Genomic DNA, 16,687 nt, shown 5'->3' on the forward strand with positions numbered 1-16,687 from the left:
CCCCCCCCCTTTTAAAAACTTGGTTTGGTTGTTTCCAATTGTAGAGAAAAATCTGTCTTCCTTTTTCTTTAAAACAGTAAAGAAATAAAAAGAAAACTTTCAGAAGTGATATACCTTATTGTCTAGATGTGTTTTGTTCGGCGTAACCTCTGGTCGTCATCGAAAGTTATAAAGATTTGATCTTTTAAGTTTGTTGGTGTTTTGCTTGAAATATAACAGTTTACACAGGTCGTCGAAGCAATGTTGATCGTGTACAATTTCTTTTTAATTCACTTGAGATATATCAATTATTTAAGTAAGTTTTCTTGTTGAAATTTTGTCTGTAGGAGGTCTCAAAAACTTTTCAATTTACCGGTTTCTTAGGTTATAAAGAGAAAGTATTTGAGAGGTATTTAAAGAATCACTTTCTGTTTTGCCGTTTCCGGCCCGAGAGACACTTACTTTCTTGTTCCTTTTTAGTCACCTGAGCTGTAAGCTCAAGTGAGCTTTTCTAATCAAAAATTGTCTGTTGTCTGTCGTTGTTGTCGTTGGCGCTGTCTTGTTGAAAACTTTTCACAATTTCATCTTCTCCAGAACCACTAAGCAGATTTCTACTAAACTTGGCACAAAGCATCACTGGGTGAAGGGGATTCAAATTTATTCAAATGAAGAGCCACACCCTCTTTAAAGGGGAGATCATTTAGAATTATCGGGGGTAGGATGGGGCCACAATGGGGATCTAGTTTTACATGGGAATATATAGAGAAATCATTTTCTCAAACACTATAAGGCCAGATAAGCTTAAACAAGTGTGGAAGCATCTTCAGACGGTGTAGATTCAAATTTGTTTAATCATAGTCCCCGGGGGCAGGGCGGGGCTACAAGTGGAGGATAAATTTTTACATAGGAATATATAGAGAAAATCTTTTAAAATCTCCTTAAAAACTATTAAAAATTACTATTAAAAGAAAACTATTAAAAAAACTATTTGCAACATAGAAAGTTCTTTTTTGAGTGAAAACTTCCTAAGATAGTTTAGATTGAAGTTTGTTTAAACCACTGTCCCCCCAGTGGTAGGGTGGGGCCACAATGGGGGGGGGGGGAATGAATTTTTAGATACTATATGAATATATAAAAAAAATCTTTAAAAATCCAGTTCTCAAAAATTACAAGGCCAGAAAAGCTTAAATTTGATTGGAATCATCCTCAGATAATGTATATTTTAGACAATAGTTTGTTTAAATCATGGTCCCCAGGGGTAATGTGGGGCCACAATTGGGGGATGAAGTTTTACATAGGAATATATTGAGAAAATCTGCAAAACCCTTGCTTTCACACAAGTTACAGGTGAGCTAAATATGACACAACATTAATGTTTCAACAATTTGCAGAACCAATGATCCAGTAATAATAACAATGACCCCCTCGCGCTAACATCCGTGCCAACGAGAGATGCTAATATAAGTTGTAGAACTTGTTTATCAATCGTTGTAGAATAAAAAAAAAGTTCAGGTTTCAGGTCAGCAATAATAAACCTTTACATATAATACACTAGTAATACATATTTATAATCATGATCTCGAAGGTCATGATGCATGGTGCCCTAACAGGGATTCAAAGTTCATGATAATGTGGATGAATTAATAACTGTCCAAGTGGAGGGTGGTGATTAGTTTTACAAGTAGATAAAACAAATAATTATCAGAAGAATTTGTTATTTGTAATTTGATATGTAAACGTGAAGAATAAAAACATTTCCCGTTCGCTTCAGAGAAATGTCATATAGTTTTAATTTAAAGGGAATGTCAAATTTACATCGTAAGAAAATTCAGAAGAGTATGATCAAGGCAATGTCAGTTTTTAATATTGATATATTTTAAAACAGCAAGCCTAAAGAGTAGTTTTCAGATTATGACTTACGGGGCTACACTAGGGATTCAATGTTTTTATGTACCTTGTGTTTTATCTGTTTTATACGAGAGAAAACAAGAATGAGAAGTTTCTTACAATGACGTGGATTGTGGAAACAATTTGAACTTATGTTGTTTGAATATCAACTATACTGTATACATGGTTATTTTCGCCCTTTGTAGTTTTCGCTCATATACACTTGCAAACGGTTTCGCACCGTCTTGAATTCGCCAAGATGCAGTTGTGTTAACAGAAATATCATTTGCAACATATAATACGCCTAGTTTCAAATTTGACTTCTGGCAAAGAGGGCGAAATGGGCAAAAATAAAACTGGGGCGAATATATCGCTGTATACAGTATGTGAATTAAGGAAGCTGTCAAAATCAGGCTAAAATTTTTCACGTGTGTTCATAGAGAGGAAATTTGTAAAATTCAACTAAAAGAAACAAAGTAGTTTTAAATAATTATAACTATGTGCTTAGCACAAAGTTTTCTCCATGGCTAAAAAATAACATGACTTAGATTCAGTAACTTCACATGATACGTCTGTCACCTGAATGTTATTTTTTCTTATTAACGAAAAATAAATGCAAACAAATGGTTAACAAGTACAGATAAAAGTTTCCACTTTTGTTCCCTTGTGGAAAAAGGTCCGACGGAGGCCTGTTATAATTAATATGTTTGCGCGAAATCAAGGTTCAATGCATTTAAATTTTTTATCATGCATTCAAAATGTGAATGAACGAAAATTATTTTATTTAAATATTATTTTGTAAACAAGACGGCATAAGTAAGCTGTAATCTTTCTATTTAAACCATACAGTGCGAGATTTAAACAGGTATTCACGGACCTTACCATCCATTTAAATACCAGTTTGCATTGAGCGCTATACCTCTCCTAACAACCATTTTTTTTTCTCTCTCTCTTTCCCATTTCTTATCTCGTCCAAATGTTTCACAGACGGAAACCGTGGCCATAAAAGAGAAGAAGAGAAAAAAAATATAGAATGTTAGTCGTCAAGACAAAATGTGACGTTGATATTCGCAAGTTCAGCGGAAACAACGAATGATTATTCGTAAGACACCGAAGAGAGAAATAACCAACAGTGGAAGCCAATTTATAGCTATTGCCACAGGGTAGGTAGAACAATAGGATCACGCCGATCGATTTTCGATCTAATACGATCGGGGGTGAGAAGTTACCGCCGAAATTTAATTATTTGGTGAAGGGGGGTATCGTTACGTTCATTGTTACGGTGTTATTCATTCGATCTTTATTCCTTGCGTATGTATACCTAGAGATTCCAAATCTATAGTCTAATCTCCATAATGGATCACCCGGTGCCATTTAAAACATTTCAGATCGAATCTGTTTGATATGTATATAGACATACGAACACTTGTGCACAGGGGCCCGATTATTGGGGTTTTGCCAAATTGATATTCTAATTCTCTCCAAAGAGGTCAAATTGGGATTTGTTTCTGCTTTAACATTGTCTCATGTGCATTTCTATTGATTAAATCCATGATTTACGCTGTTACCTGACAGGCAGTGCGGTTTTTTTTCTAATCAAGTTATTACAGCGATCAACCCTAATCTTCGAAAAGTAGGTAAATATTATTACTGCTGGTTCATTTGTTGCCCTGTTTCTATTTGCTCTCCGAATGTTTTTCTAATATATCATTCATTCTGAATCAATTCAAAGCCATTAGTGGCTAAGCTTTTACGCCTGTTACGCCTTACGTTAAATTTACTAGTTTAAACCTATTAACGTGGAATACCTATCATCAAATGAACCAGTTGTTGTTTTTGGAAGTTTACACTATACTTGTATATTTCTCTTTATACAGAGAAAACATTGATTGACACATCTCAACATGGCGACATCTTTCCTGGGTCCGGAATCTCCAAGGCCCCTTTCCGTTGTGTCCGAGGGATACCAAACTCGCTTCCGAATCCCCAAATATGAGGAGAAGTACCATTTTGGTAAAAGTTATGAAGACAAAATGTTCGATCTCATTCACAAGTACTTGGAACTCGGGACTACCGACCGCTTCTGTTACATCGGCGACGTCAAAGGCAGTCTAGTGGAAAGGATAGCGGACAAGTTCTGTCTCCTGGAACCGGTCATGTCCGTGATTCCCGGACACTTTAGTTACGTGCAAACAGACACCGAAAAACTTCTATCCGTCCGCGTCGCTCACACAGGTGCGGAAGAATATTTCAAGCAACTGGCAACTAGCAAAGAAAAAGTGAAGACGGTCTTTGATAAAATCATCCTGAAAGATGGAGTTCGTTACCTTCAAAACCCAAAAGAATGTTATGAGTACGTGATGAAATGTGTGGATAAATCCGGGAAACTTCTCATTATTCATCGCCCGGGAAATTTGAATTCGCTGCCGATTTTCCAAGATGCAAAAGAACGATTGGAAGAAGTAGAGACACCGTATATGGATATTATCAAAGATCTACAAGACTGCAAATTTGACGTGCAATGGGAGATCGAGTGCCTTCCGATTCTTCTACCGAAGAGGAAATGGTTTTCCATGTTACAGGAAAAGTTCCCGCCACAAATGGAAATTCTGAGTGATTCTGAGATCATATCCGGTTGTCGCGAACTAACAGAAGGGGTTATGAAATACGAGGGTGAACTTGTGGAATTTCAGGATAGGCTTCTATTTATAACAGTCTCGCATTCGGCCCTGGAGGACGGGTTTCCTAAACTTCATAGACACGGTAGAAGCGATACAGGAACTTTTCCTAATCTGAAAGACCTCAAACTCAAAATGTCGGTGACCCCAGAAATTAAAACGCTCCTAAGACCGACCAAAAAAACAGAAGATAAAGGAAAATTTCCCTGGCAATAGCTTTTGTTTGTTTCTCAGTATAAATTTAATGTAAATTTGCTACTTGCTTGCAATAGTTATCATTTTTAAAAGGAACTAGTTCTATGGATATATATTATAATTTTTGTAGCTCCTTCAGTATGCTTTGAATTTGTTCACTGATAGTGCTTTTTTAAATATGACGATTTTTACAAATGTTTGAGAACCAGTTTAGATTCTATATAAACTTTTTTCCAACATTGCGAGGTAAATGAAAATCGATTTTATATATCTATTCAAAACAAAAATGTTTGATGACGCATTTATCATGGACTGTAGACGCTCTTATATAAAAAAAAAAATCATTTTGTGAATATTTACTCAAGAGAAAAAAAATCAATAAAAAAAGGGCGAAAACAATTTGCCTCATAACTGATTCTCACAAACATCATATGGTAAAACGGAACAAAAATAAACTGAATTCCACAGGCGCTCAATACATTTTACTAGATCCTTTTTAGCTTATAGGGGTTCCTGGGTACCATTTTAATTTTTTTCAGCAAAGTTTTGTAAGAGACATGGTCTACACACCGATAAACAGATGCAAAGCACCCCTCCCCTCTCTCTCCTTTTGTCAAAAAAACCCCACAAAAATCTACCACTAGCTTATGGCTAAAAGTCAATATACATGTATATTAGTATTCAATAAAAAAATTCCAGCGTTTAATCATCAAAATCATAATATTAAACGCATAATGATCTCATTTAAAAGTGCAATGTAAATTCTAGTACCTGTAATTTTAATGAACATAGTATCCTTAAGTTAGCTTCCGGTCTGAAAAATTCGGATGGACGACCTGGGAGGTACGTTTGGACTGATTGAACTTTTTTCCGAACACATTCTGTACAAATATATGATACTAAAATAATACCCGGACGTTTTAATATAGATGGCACCACTTTACTTGCCTCTCACCCAGCCCCGTAAAGTGAAGTTGCGCAGTTTGTTTACATGTAAAAATTGCGACGCTCGATCTGCACGTTAATCTAACATACATTTATTTTCCCGAGGTCGGTTAGCATGTTTAAGAGAAAGTCGAAAGACGATATCAGTTTTAAAATGCTTGAAGAATTCATGGTACTAATATTCCCCCACAGAATTTGTGTGGAAATAAGGTTAATCAGTCCAAAACTAGCGCAATTTTAGTGCGCCGAAATTTCAGTTTTTAAAACGTACGGAACGCCGTACCTCTTAAGTAGATACACTAACAGAATATTAACGGATTTTGATATTGTGTTCCGGTATCGATGTTTATGATAAATGGACGATGGATGTGAGAGGAATAAATGGTCTGAACTCGTGATGAGTTTTCCATCTTTTTATTTCATAACCGGAAACTAAACTAAAACTACTAAATACGGAACCAACATGGTCGAACATTATCGATCCGGAATTCTGGTCAGACTATCATATTACAGATATGGTACATCCCCGCCGTGCGAAAAAAAATTGGTGAATTTTTTCAAACAACATCAAAGACCAGAATTCCAAAATCAAGAAATGACATAAATGATAAAGATCAAGTGAATCTCAACAATAGGTGAAATATGGACATCCGATGAAAGTACATTGTCACAAAAATAATAATTCCATTGTTATTAATACTAGTATTCCATGGTAGTCAACCTGAAGAAATGGACATTCTATAGTAATGAAATCAGAATTGAATAAAATGTACGAAACATGTATACACCATTCATTGGGCCCATCAAACACTCTCACATTTACACAACATGATATTCAAATCAGAGTGCATTAAGAAGAAAACTAATCTGCAAATGCCAAGTAAACAATGTAGATACAATCAAGTAAATTGCAATTGTGTAACACACTGACATTTCGTTGCAGTAGTGACTATTTTGGAAAAAGCTAGAATTCATGGAAAAAGTAAACATTGCACATTGGTGATTTTCTGAAAAAGCGTAAGTTTCAGCAATAGCAAAGTACTGTACTTACAGTGCTATAGTATAAAAATGAAAAATGGTTTTGAATATGTATCAAAATGAAAAGACACAAGTTGAAAATACAATGTATAATCTCAAGATAAAACAGTCTATGTTCTACATGCGGAATCCTCCTCGTGGGATGTGGCGGTCCTGGTTGCGAGAGTTAAGCTGACGAAGGTCGTCTACTTGAGTAGAGAGCAACTCAATCTTCCTAACGAGGTTGTCAATGGAGGGCTGTGTGGCAGCAGCAGCCAAAGGTATGGTAGTACAAGTCGCTGGGGCAGCAGTGGACTGCAACAGCTCTGGAGGGTCAGATTTCCTGTAACCACTTGCGGCGCCAGACAGGGCGGATTCAAAAGCCTGGGCCAAATCGATAGGTCGGCCTGCCCGAACGAAAAACGCCAACTGGTCTGGGAGGCCCGCGATGAAACGATGCATGATGTCTCTGTCAGCAACCTGTAATCTTGTTCCCAGATCTACCACTGTGGCATAGAAGTCCTCAATGCGTTGGTTTGGTTGCAATCTTAATGAGTGGAACTTCTCAACGTCAATGTGCAAACAACGGTTGTTGTTATACTGTGCCAGGAAAGCTGCACGCAAATTATTCCAATTATACTTTACAGTGTCGGCCAGTCGTTGGTACCAGGACAAAGCCGGTCCTTGTAGATGTAGGTGAAAAGCAGCACACTTACGGTCTGTCGATGTTACTTTAATGCCGTGAAGGATCAAGTAACTGTCCAGTTCGTCGAGGAACTTCTGGGGGTCTTCGTGTACATGGCCGGAAAATCTCGTAATATGGATTTTCTGTGAATCCATCATAGACGGCTTTGCTGAAATAACGGGTGTAGATTAACAGTTAATGATTCTCCACCATGTTCCGGTATCGATGTTTATGATAAATGGACGATGGATGTGAGAGGAATAAATGGTCTGAACTCGTGATGAGTTTTCCATCTTTTTATTTCATAACCGGAAACTAAACTAAAACTACTAAATACGGAACCAACATGGTCGAACATTATCGATCCGGAATTCTGGTCAGACTATCATATTACAGATATGGTACAATTGTATCTTTGCAATGCCTTTATCAACCAGGCATATTGGTACATGTACTGAAAGAAAAAGTGAGAGAGCTCACGTAATGCCTGATACTTCCTCTACAATTGTACAAGTTTGGCAAGGTATCCTACAACAAACAGTCAAAAATACAGATGTAATTTGAAACCAGGACGCAAAACCCACGAAAAAAATAATAATTTCCTGCAACTATGTACATCTGCAGAGTATGTCAACCGTCATTCTTCACTACTAAGTAAAATGAAATTATCTTCGAAGATTCAAGAGGTGTGCAGTGTCAATCTTTATCATTCTCAAAAGCCCAATTTTTAACTTCATTCGAAAGATACATTAGAAACTGAGAAAACACTCCTTCAAATGAACAAAAAAAAAGCACAGTAGCATTTCCCATAGATTTCGCCTTTTTAGAATATGTATTGGAAATAATTTTGTCCATCTTTTGAAATTCTTTAAAGAAAAGAACACTTTGCAAAATTTCAAAGTTTTTTAATTCAATATTCCAATGCCATATGGTTTAAACCGGCATGGAACTTTCTTGAGTTTTCGATCCCGTTAGTCGAACAGCCCGAATCCCATGTCGTCATCAGACTCGCTCTCTGGTTCTGGCTTCTTCTCCTCCTTCTTGGCAGCAGGAGCCGATGAAGCAGCAGCAGCAGGGGCAGCAGCCACGGCAAACTTGCTGGGGTCCTTCAAGTACTCCTTGGTCTGTAATAAAGACAACCAATTTAGTAAATACTACATGCTAGGTGGTGAAAAAATACACAGGTGTATCATAATGTAGAGGTTGTTGATATAACACATTAGTATATAAAAACAGGGGGCCCATGGGCCACATCACTCACTTGATCAACAGTATAAAAAATATCTTGACAATGTAATAATAAATTCATTTTGTGTATCGAAAGTTAATCCCCCCCCCCCCCCCCAGATAGTCTAATGTTTATCATTGAGACCCTTTTAAAACAGGATGATTTAATTAATAGTCATATCACATATTGAGCATTGTAGTTTACAAGAAAATCTTAAACAAATTTTTATATAAAAAATTAACAGCTTTTTAAGGCTAATGGCTTTTTAGAAAAAGATTAAAAAGATTTTTCTGTATATATGTAAAAATATATGTACAAATTTTCTAATTTTTTAAAATTATCTCCCCTTAAAAGAGAGTGAGGCCTATCATTTTAACAAATTTGTATTCCCTTCATCCAATGATGATTCGTGACAAGTTTGGTTGAAATTGGCTCAGCAGTTCTGGAGAAGAAGCTGAAAATATAAGAAGTTTACAAACAAAAGGACAAACAGAAGCCAGCCAAAAAGTGATCAGAAAAGCTAACTTGAGCTTTTAGCTTCGGTGAGCTAAAAAAGTTTGATAACTTCACAGCAATCAGAAGCAAATAAAATTCTCAAGTTACCGTAGGTTTCTTCATGTGAATGAGTGAGCTATATGGCACTAAATAGCAACAAATACTCAATTTGGGGAATGTTTTGATAGCTTCAGAGTACTAAATTAGGCTTAGGCCTATAAAAAAAATTGTGTGTTCAGAGTAACACTGATTAATTCAAAGTACTGAAGTACTGACGGGAGTTGATTTTATCGATTATCATTTATTTTAAAATCAACTTATGTTGCGTGGCAATTAGTTTCTAGTCTGTATTTAAATGACGCACTTTTTTATAATATGAATTTTAATTAGACTTTTCAGACAAGAATTTAGAGAAACCCCATATGATAGATTTCAAACTATGTATTAGTAATCGAAACAATTCTAAAAATTGTATGGATCCAAGCACTATTGATATTGAACTCCAGTCTCGTTCAACCAGACGCTCAGCTGTCTCCGTTAATCTCCGACAAGCAAGAGAGCCTCTCTGTTTGCCAGAGATTTACGATGACAGTTGAGCTTTTGGTTGAACGAGACTATATTAAACTCTGGCATAGGAATACATGAGACTACATAAATATCAAAATTGTTCGTATTATATTTCATTTATGTGAACTGTATCCATAATCCATGTCAACCCGTATCTAGTGAAATGGAGTACTCTATATGCAATATTTTGCCAAAGAATGATTAAGTTCAAAAGCTGGTATTTTTTCACAAATTATCAGCAATCAAAATCCTAGAAATATGCACACCTCTGATATATGTACAAATGATCTGCAAAAGAACAACTTCCTACCTTGAGAACTGTAGGAGGAGTTATCCGTACAATAAGGGTACCCTACATGCAATATTTTGCCAAAAAATTACTTAAGTTCAAAAGCTGGTATTTTTTTTTATAAATTATCAGAAATCAAAACCCTTGCAATATGCACACCTCTGATATATGTACAATTGATCTGCAAAAGAACAAGTTCCTATGTTGAAAACTGTAGGAGGAGTTATCCGTACAATGAGGGTACCCTTTTGGCAGCCGCCCGCCCGCCATTTTCACCATTTTAATAACCGGATTTTTCCGTTGGAAAACCCGGTTAAAAATGGTAGGATCGGGGCATTTTTGTAGGTTAGGTCGGGTTACCCTAAACACACAACTTTTTTTTAAAGGCCTTAATGGAACCGAGTATGAAGATGAAATCAAGTTTGGTTTCATTTCAATGTTAAACAAGCAACTGTTGAATTACGCAAGCATTACCTTCTCAGCTGCTGGGAAAGTGTAATCCGTTTCCACAGCAATAGCCAGAAGCCTCTTGAATCCGTTGGCAATGGAGTGAGGAGCTGAAGCGGCAGTGGGGTATCCAATGGTCAGAGAGATGGCAGCAATGTTTCGGACTCCCTACAACAAGAGTAGTCATCATAGTAATATCCATCTATTTCTTTATGAATTATAAAAAACGTAAATGCTTAAAGTCAGGTATATATCATATATATATTTTCTCTTACCATCAGGAATTTTGCCTTTAAATCATCATCAGTAATGTCCAAAATCTCGGGTTCAAAAATAGTTCCAGAGTCGTACACTAGGAGATAAAAAAAATACCTTTTAAGATTCTAACTATAATTACACAAAATTTAAAAAATTTCACTACCAGTACATGTAGTCCTCAGACAGCCAGTGAAGGCAGTGTATTGGTCTGGGTTCAGAACAAGTGTCAGTGGGTTCAACCATTTCTGGTTCTAACACTTGAGTGCTCTGAACTCGCAACAGGTTGGTTGTTCATCACAGAACTACACAAACTCTGATACTTTAGCTAGCCAATTTAATGATATCTTTGCTACTTAACCATTTTTACAAATACAATAGTACAACTCCTATCCTAGCTAAAATATAAAATTGGTTCATACCGTATATCCGGGATTTTTTTCATGTGTCATCAAATTTGTGAAAATGAAGAAAATATGTAGCATTTATAATTTGTGTCAGTAATTTTTTGTGATTTAAAAAGTTTCTTATAGAAAATGATACAGGATATAATTTCTGTGTATTCAATTATTTGCGATTTAAAAGAGATATTAAAATATTAAGCGGGGTCGTATCTATATGGCTTCAGTGCTGAGCTTTCAACAACTTAATCTAAACACTGTGAATAAAGTGTAATCTGGATTTACTTAAGTACAACAGACTAACAATAATCTGATTGACATCCTCAGACAGCCAGTGAAGGCAGTGTATTGGTCTTGGTTCAGAACAAGTGTCAGTGGGTTCAACCATTTCTGGTTCTAACACTTAAGCGTTCTGAACTCGCAACAGGTTGTGGTTACATCATTGGATTGAATTTAACTGTAACAAAAATATCTACATACAGTACTGACCAGACACAACGTAACACCAAAGCAGACCCCAAAGGATCTGCTTTCTGTTAGGTTGGGTCAGGTCAGTACCGTGCATGTACATTAACAAAAAGAAAAATAATCACCTTTCTCGACAACCAGACCATACGAGAATGGAGAGACTCCCAACATGTTCAGCAGTGTAGACTCGGATGAACCAACCTTCTCTCCTGCTTTGATCAGATGAACTTCGTTCTACAAAATTATAAAAAAGAAACATTTTTATCAAATGTGGTTCAAAAAGGGGCATGATAAAAGAGTTTATGCTCTGAAACAAAAAATATGAATTTCTATAGTTAATTGAAGAAAGTCTGAAATTACTGCAAAGTTTTTATGATCTAACAAAACATGCTTATTAAACAATGATAAGTAGTAAATAAATTAAATTGCTAATAAATAAGAAATAAATATTGAAATCATGATTGTCATATTTGGTTCAACACAAGTTGAGACAAGAGGGACTTCATGAAAACTGTAAAAGAAACCCCAGTAAAAACAAGGATTCTAAGATGGATGGTGTAACTGACCAAGATTTCAATGCATCCTCTGGTAATCTTGGTGGGGATCTGCAGAGCTTGGAAGAAAGAGGTCTTTTCTGGACCCAAAGTGGTGGCCTGAGCAGGCACATGGACATCCAAGGGAGCAAGGGCACCTGCCTTGGCTGGGGCTTTCACCTGGAACAATGAGGAATTCATTTAATCTATCAAAGATCCTGCCATAAAACCAGAAAGCATACAAGTACATGTATTGCAGAAAACAGTTTTTATCAAGAGAAATAATGTATTGTCTTCCCAGTTATGGCCATTTAATAATTGCCCACTTAGTCACCCAAAAATGGAATCTAAATCAAGCCATCGTTGTTTACCTTGTTAGCCAAAAGAAGATCCCTGGTCTCTACCAGATCGCCTTTCAAAAACACCAACCCAACATTTTTTTTAATGAAGGGAAGGAGTCTAAAAAAGTAGAAAAAAGATATTAACTACAAGGAGATGATATTTCTGTCTTTCCTTCATTCAGAGACGATTGTTTCCTGAATCAAACATTTATTCATGCTTTGTACTTACTTTTCCAACAATGGGTTCTTATCAATGTGACCTCTGATGGCTTTTCTCATCATGGTATTTTTTCCCATCAAAACAACTGTAAAACAGTTGCACATAAATAACTACTGAAATCGACCTGCTGGTGCACATCTCTGTGCAAGAATGTTGCAATAATTGCATTATCATGTATAAAACCAAAGCTCTCTAGTTAATCAATCAAGAATCCAAGATATTCACAGAACTATAGTCAAACAGAACAGAAACATGAACAGAGCTGCCAACATTTGTAAATTAAAAATAGTAATGCGGGGGTCCGCTGGAGATATTTTGTAGAAAGGACATGCAATAGGTGAAATTTGAGGCATATATCTAGTCTCAATTCAATTAATAAATGATTCCACTGTATAATCAAATTAAACTGGTAAAACAAATATATTGACATTTTTTTTTAATAATTCAATATATTTGTTTTACCAGACTATTCAATGCATTTAAACACATACCAGCTTTTCCTCGCAGTGCCTGGCGGATCTGCTGCATCTGCTTTGATCCGACATTGTCAGCATTCACGATGAAGGCCTTGGGATATTCATCTAACAGGCTCTGTGAATACACAAGATTTATTGTCAATACACTCATATCTTATAGAGCTTCTTCCAAGTCTTATAGTGAATAAGGTCCCATTTGAAATTAAACAAGCTTTTGAACAAATAGTCACTTACTGAAATTTTCAAGAAGTAGTTGGACTTCCAGGTTGACTTGTCTTCCTTGACCATCTTGTTGTGGTTCAGGGATAGCTTTCAAGGGCAGTTTAAAGACAAATCTAATATAAACAGAATTAAGATTTTGTCAATTAGATTAGTCAACTACCCTCAATATCTATTTCTTGCTTCAAAACAAGTTAAAAATGAAGCTGATTTTACGCGAAATATACACCGACTGCCTAGTTTTAGCTAAAAAAGCCAGACAAATCTTGTTGATTTCAAAGAGCCATGGCTGAGTGGCCAGCTGTGAAATAGACAGGCCTACATGTACTTTACATTGCCATTTGACACAAATACCCAAAGTCAAAGCTCCTGTTAAAATGGTTTTAAAGGTAGGAAGCTAACAATTGGGAGTTAAAAAGGAAGTCCAAAGTAAAACGTTGTTATTGGTAGTTGCTTCAATTCAACCTATTTCTATCAGAACAACTGCCTGAAGTTCAGGCAAAATTTTCCCCATCTAACTTTGTGTAGCACTTGTCCGAGATTCGGAAAAGATGCCATTTAAAAATTTCAGTCTCAACGAAATTCACCGAGATTAAACGAAAAGAATTGGATATGTGTTAAGATATAGAAAAATAATATATAATACAATTTCTAACCGATTTCTCTTTGTTAACAAAAAAGTTTATTAATCATATGTTAAATTATAAGGCAGATCTGATGGGTAAATGATTAATATTTATTTGCTCACAATCTAGCCCCCAAAAAGTTTTATTAAAACTTGGGTGATTGATTTACTGTAAGGCACCACAGATGAAAAACTTGTATCCGCGTTTTTTTCAGTTCATCTAAATATCTAAATACAAAATGAAGGCAACGACTTTAAAAGAGCAACCCCGTTTTATATGACTGAAAGAAGCTTTGGTCGTTCTTGGGAACCAATCTTACTGTAAGGTACCCCCCCCCCCCCCCCTTAACCACTTTTACTATGATATATTTGACGGATAACTCTTATCAGATGTCATTTCTACAATACACTTGTTGAAATTAACTCAAGCAAAATGAGTTACATTAACTAAACATGAATATTTAGTGGGTTTTATCGAAATTTTATGGGAGCAAATCCACCACATGTCTTACCGGAAACGTGTTCAGGTTGAGAAAGGGACACCACGTGATTTCCTACGTCATTGTTAGGTGCCAGTCATTTCGTTCCCTAACTAAACCGTTCCGGTTAATTCGTCTCTTATAATTTGGACAAGAGATATGTAAAAATGATTTCAGAACACATGAAAATAATATACTGTCTTTGCTGATTTAGAAATCTTATAGATACTTTAATTTTTTTTTTTACCGCAATTGTTATAATTAAGTAGTATTTAAATTTTTTTTGATAGATGACTGACAATTTGGATGTATCAAATACCAATGGATTACCATTCATGTATGAACAAAGGCATCCGGCATTAATTAAATTTATTGCAATAAAAAATTATACCGCTTACCTAAGGGTACACCAAGTCCATAACTTTTTAAGCAAAAAAACAAAAAAAAAAAAAACCAAAAAAAAAAAAACCACACACACAAAAAGGGAAACATACAAAACAAAATGATTCCCTCCAAAACATTTTAATTTATTTTTAAACGAACAATTTATAAGTTATAATGTACTACATGTAAATACCTGGACACTTATGAATACCGAGAGATTTACCCCTAACTATGTCTTTCTTCTGATTTCCTTTTATTCCCCTTTTTTTCTTTTTCCTGCATTCTGAAATATTTTAATGATCTTTATAAATAAACTCTTCGAAAATTTTTTTGTACTTTGGGCTCGAGCTAATGAAGAGAACTAGTAAGACAATTTGTTTCCACTGTACATTTCATATATATTCATTGTATATACATGACGTATTGTACTCAAATAAATGTATATCATGAATAAAATACATGTACTTCTGATATTAATTTTTTTTTTCACTTCAAAACCAAAGCTGTCCTATTAAGTACAAAATAAAAAGTTACATGATCTTTCCTACCTTTTTACAGTTTGCACGGAAAACGGTGTGTTGCATCAAAACAACACGAAACACAGGAATAAAAGAAATATTTTAAACATCGAACACAAGTGACATTTGGACAATGAATAGGGAAGGACGTATACATCATTAGATTAAAAGAAACAATACTCAAAATAATGGAATAGATAAATAATATAATACTAGACTTTGACCCGTGCGTGCACGGGTTGACATTGCATATCGGACATTTACGAAATAGGAACATCGACATACCTTATTTTTGAAATTTACATAACAAAGCTATAACCCTACAATAATGCTGTTAATTTCACTACTCTTTCCTTTGTTTGAATAATCTAATTGTGTATTAATAACGAATAGCCCTCACCACAGTTAGAATGCCTCCCTTATACCCGTAATGTAGCAGAAAATTGCAGAATCTCTCCGGAACGATTTTGGAGAGAGTTAATGAGGTTGCCTTGAAAATAACAGTCAAATTCATCCCAACAAACTTTTCTGAGTCTGCAAATACCTTTCAACTAAAAATTTAATCCATAGAATGGAAGAATTCAACACCTTTTCACCAACGTACACGCATTTTCTTTGTAAAACTGGGTCCGTAGGACATTATTCATTTTTACGATAAAACATATTCTATCTTCACTCTCCTAACAAATATAATGTAACTTTAATTTCTTTGCATGTAATCAAATATTTTTTGTCATCATTCACGAATATAAAAGTAAGACTGAGTACTTAGCTGAAATGTATATTTGTTATTTTATACTTTCTCTCATTAGAAATCATTAATATAATAATTTATATGAACAGAATACAGTGTATATATTAGCAAAAGTCCAATGAAAATTTACCCGTATTTGTATTATCATTTCTGAGTTTATTCATGCAGATGTGATATTGTGGAAACATAAACTAAAGATCCCGTTAGCGTAAATGTATTGCGCAAGCGCAAGATTGTAAAATCGAAAAAGTCAAGGTGATTTCCGGGATTTTTTGAGGAATTTTCGTTGATTATTAATTAGCGAAGCTTAACTGAGAAAAAATAAAAACAAATTGGTAATCTTCAAGTACCAATGATGTTTAAAATATATAAAACAAAAGACAGTATTCTTCCGATTTATCGGTATTAAAGACCAAAAATTCGAGTCTATTATTTTAATATAGTAGTATAGATACATATGGAACATGGGTGCGCAACAGGTTAGATTGAATTACAATAGGATTCGGAAACAAGGTGTGAAACTTATACTAGTCCCTTTCCTTAAATATAATTTACTTTTGTTATGTATTTAGTCTGCCCAGTAAGGCGAAGTATGGATTAAA

General features: G+C 35.2%; 2 protein-coding genes across 4 annotated transcripts; one reads left to right on the forward strand and one right to left on the reverse strand.

Moving 5' to 3' along the window:
- Window positions 1-2,755: 2,755 nt before the first annotated feature.
- Window positions 2,756-5,138, forward strand: LOC128179770 (uncharacterized). 3 transcript variants are annotated; one of them, XM_052847355.1, is made up of 2 exons: window positions 2,756-3,029; window positions 3,744-5,138. In XM_052847355.1, exon 2 carries the CDS (start codon window positions 3,771-3,773, stop codon window positions 4,758-4,760), a length of 990 nt encoding a protein of 329 aa, XP_052703315.1. In that variant the 5' UTR covers window positions 2,756-3,029; window positions 3,744-3,770; the 3' UTR covers window positions 4,761-5,138. The 3 variants fall into 3 exon arrangements, with proteins under 3 accessions (XP_052703315.1, XP_052703332.1, XP_052703324.1); XM_052847372.1 differs by lacking the exon at window positions 2,756-3,029 and adding an exon at window positions 3,342-3,503; XM_052847364.1 differs by lacking the exon at window positions 2,756-3,029 and adding an exon at window positions 3,342-3,499.
- Window positions 5,139-8,270: 3,132 nt separating this feature from the next.
- On the reverse strand, window positions 8,271-14,519 carry LOC128179787 (60S acidic ribosomal protein P0-like). Its single transcript, XM_052847379.1, has 10 exons — window positions 14,463-14,519; window positions 13,341-13,441; window positions 13,122-13,221; window positions 12,640-12,715; window positions 12,441-12,528; window positions 12,103-12,249; window positions 11,662-11,770; window positions 10,688-10,764; window positions 10,440-10,580; window positions 8,271-8,510 (listed from the first exon to the last, which is right to left on the reverse strand). Exons 2-10 carry the CDS (start codon window positions 13,392-13,394, stop codon window positions 8,358-8,360), a joined length of 945 nt encoding a protein of 314 aa, XP_052703339.1. The 5' UTR covers window positions 13,395-13,441; window positions 14,463-14,519; the 3' UTR covers window positions 8,271-8,357.
- Window positions 14,520-16,687: the final 2,168 nt, after the last annotated feature.

This window comes from Crassostrea angulata, chromosome 1 (genome assembly GCF_025612915.1).
Source record: "Crassostrea angulata isolate pt1a10 chromosome 1, ASM2561291v2, whole genome shotgun sequence".
Taxonomy (NCBI): Eukaryota; Metazoa; Mollusca; class Bivalvia; order Ostreida; family Ostreidae; genus Magallana; species Magallana angulata.

Excerpts from the sequence above, each read along its gene's own strand:
- LOC128179770 (XM_052847355.1), top strand. The coding sequence starts at position 3,771 with ATGGCGACATCTTTCCTGGGTCCGGAATCTCCAAGGCCCCTTTCCGTT.
- LOC128179787 (XM_052847379.1), bottom strand. The coding sequence starts at position 13,394 with ATGGTCAAGGAAGACAAGTCAACCTGGAAGTCCAACTACTTCTTGAAA. Across the intron at positions 12,716-13,121 it reads GGCACTGCGAGGAAAAGCTG|TTGTTTTGATGGGAAAAAAT; the intron begins GTATGTGTTTAA and ends ACTGTTTTACAG. Across the intron at positions 12,250-12,440 it reads ATCTTCTTTTGGCTAACAAG|GTGAAAGCCCCAGCCAAGGC; the intron begins GTAAACAACGAT and ends TCATTGTTCCAG.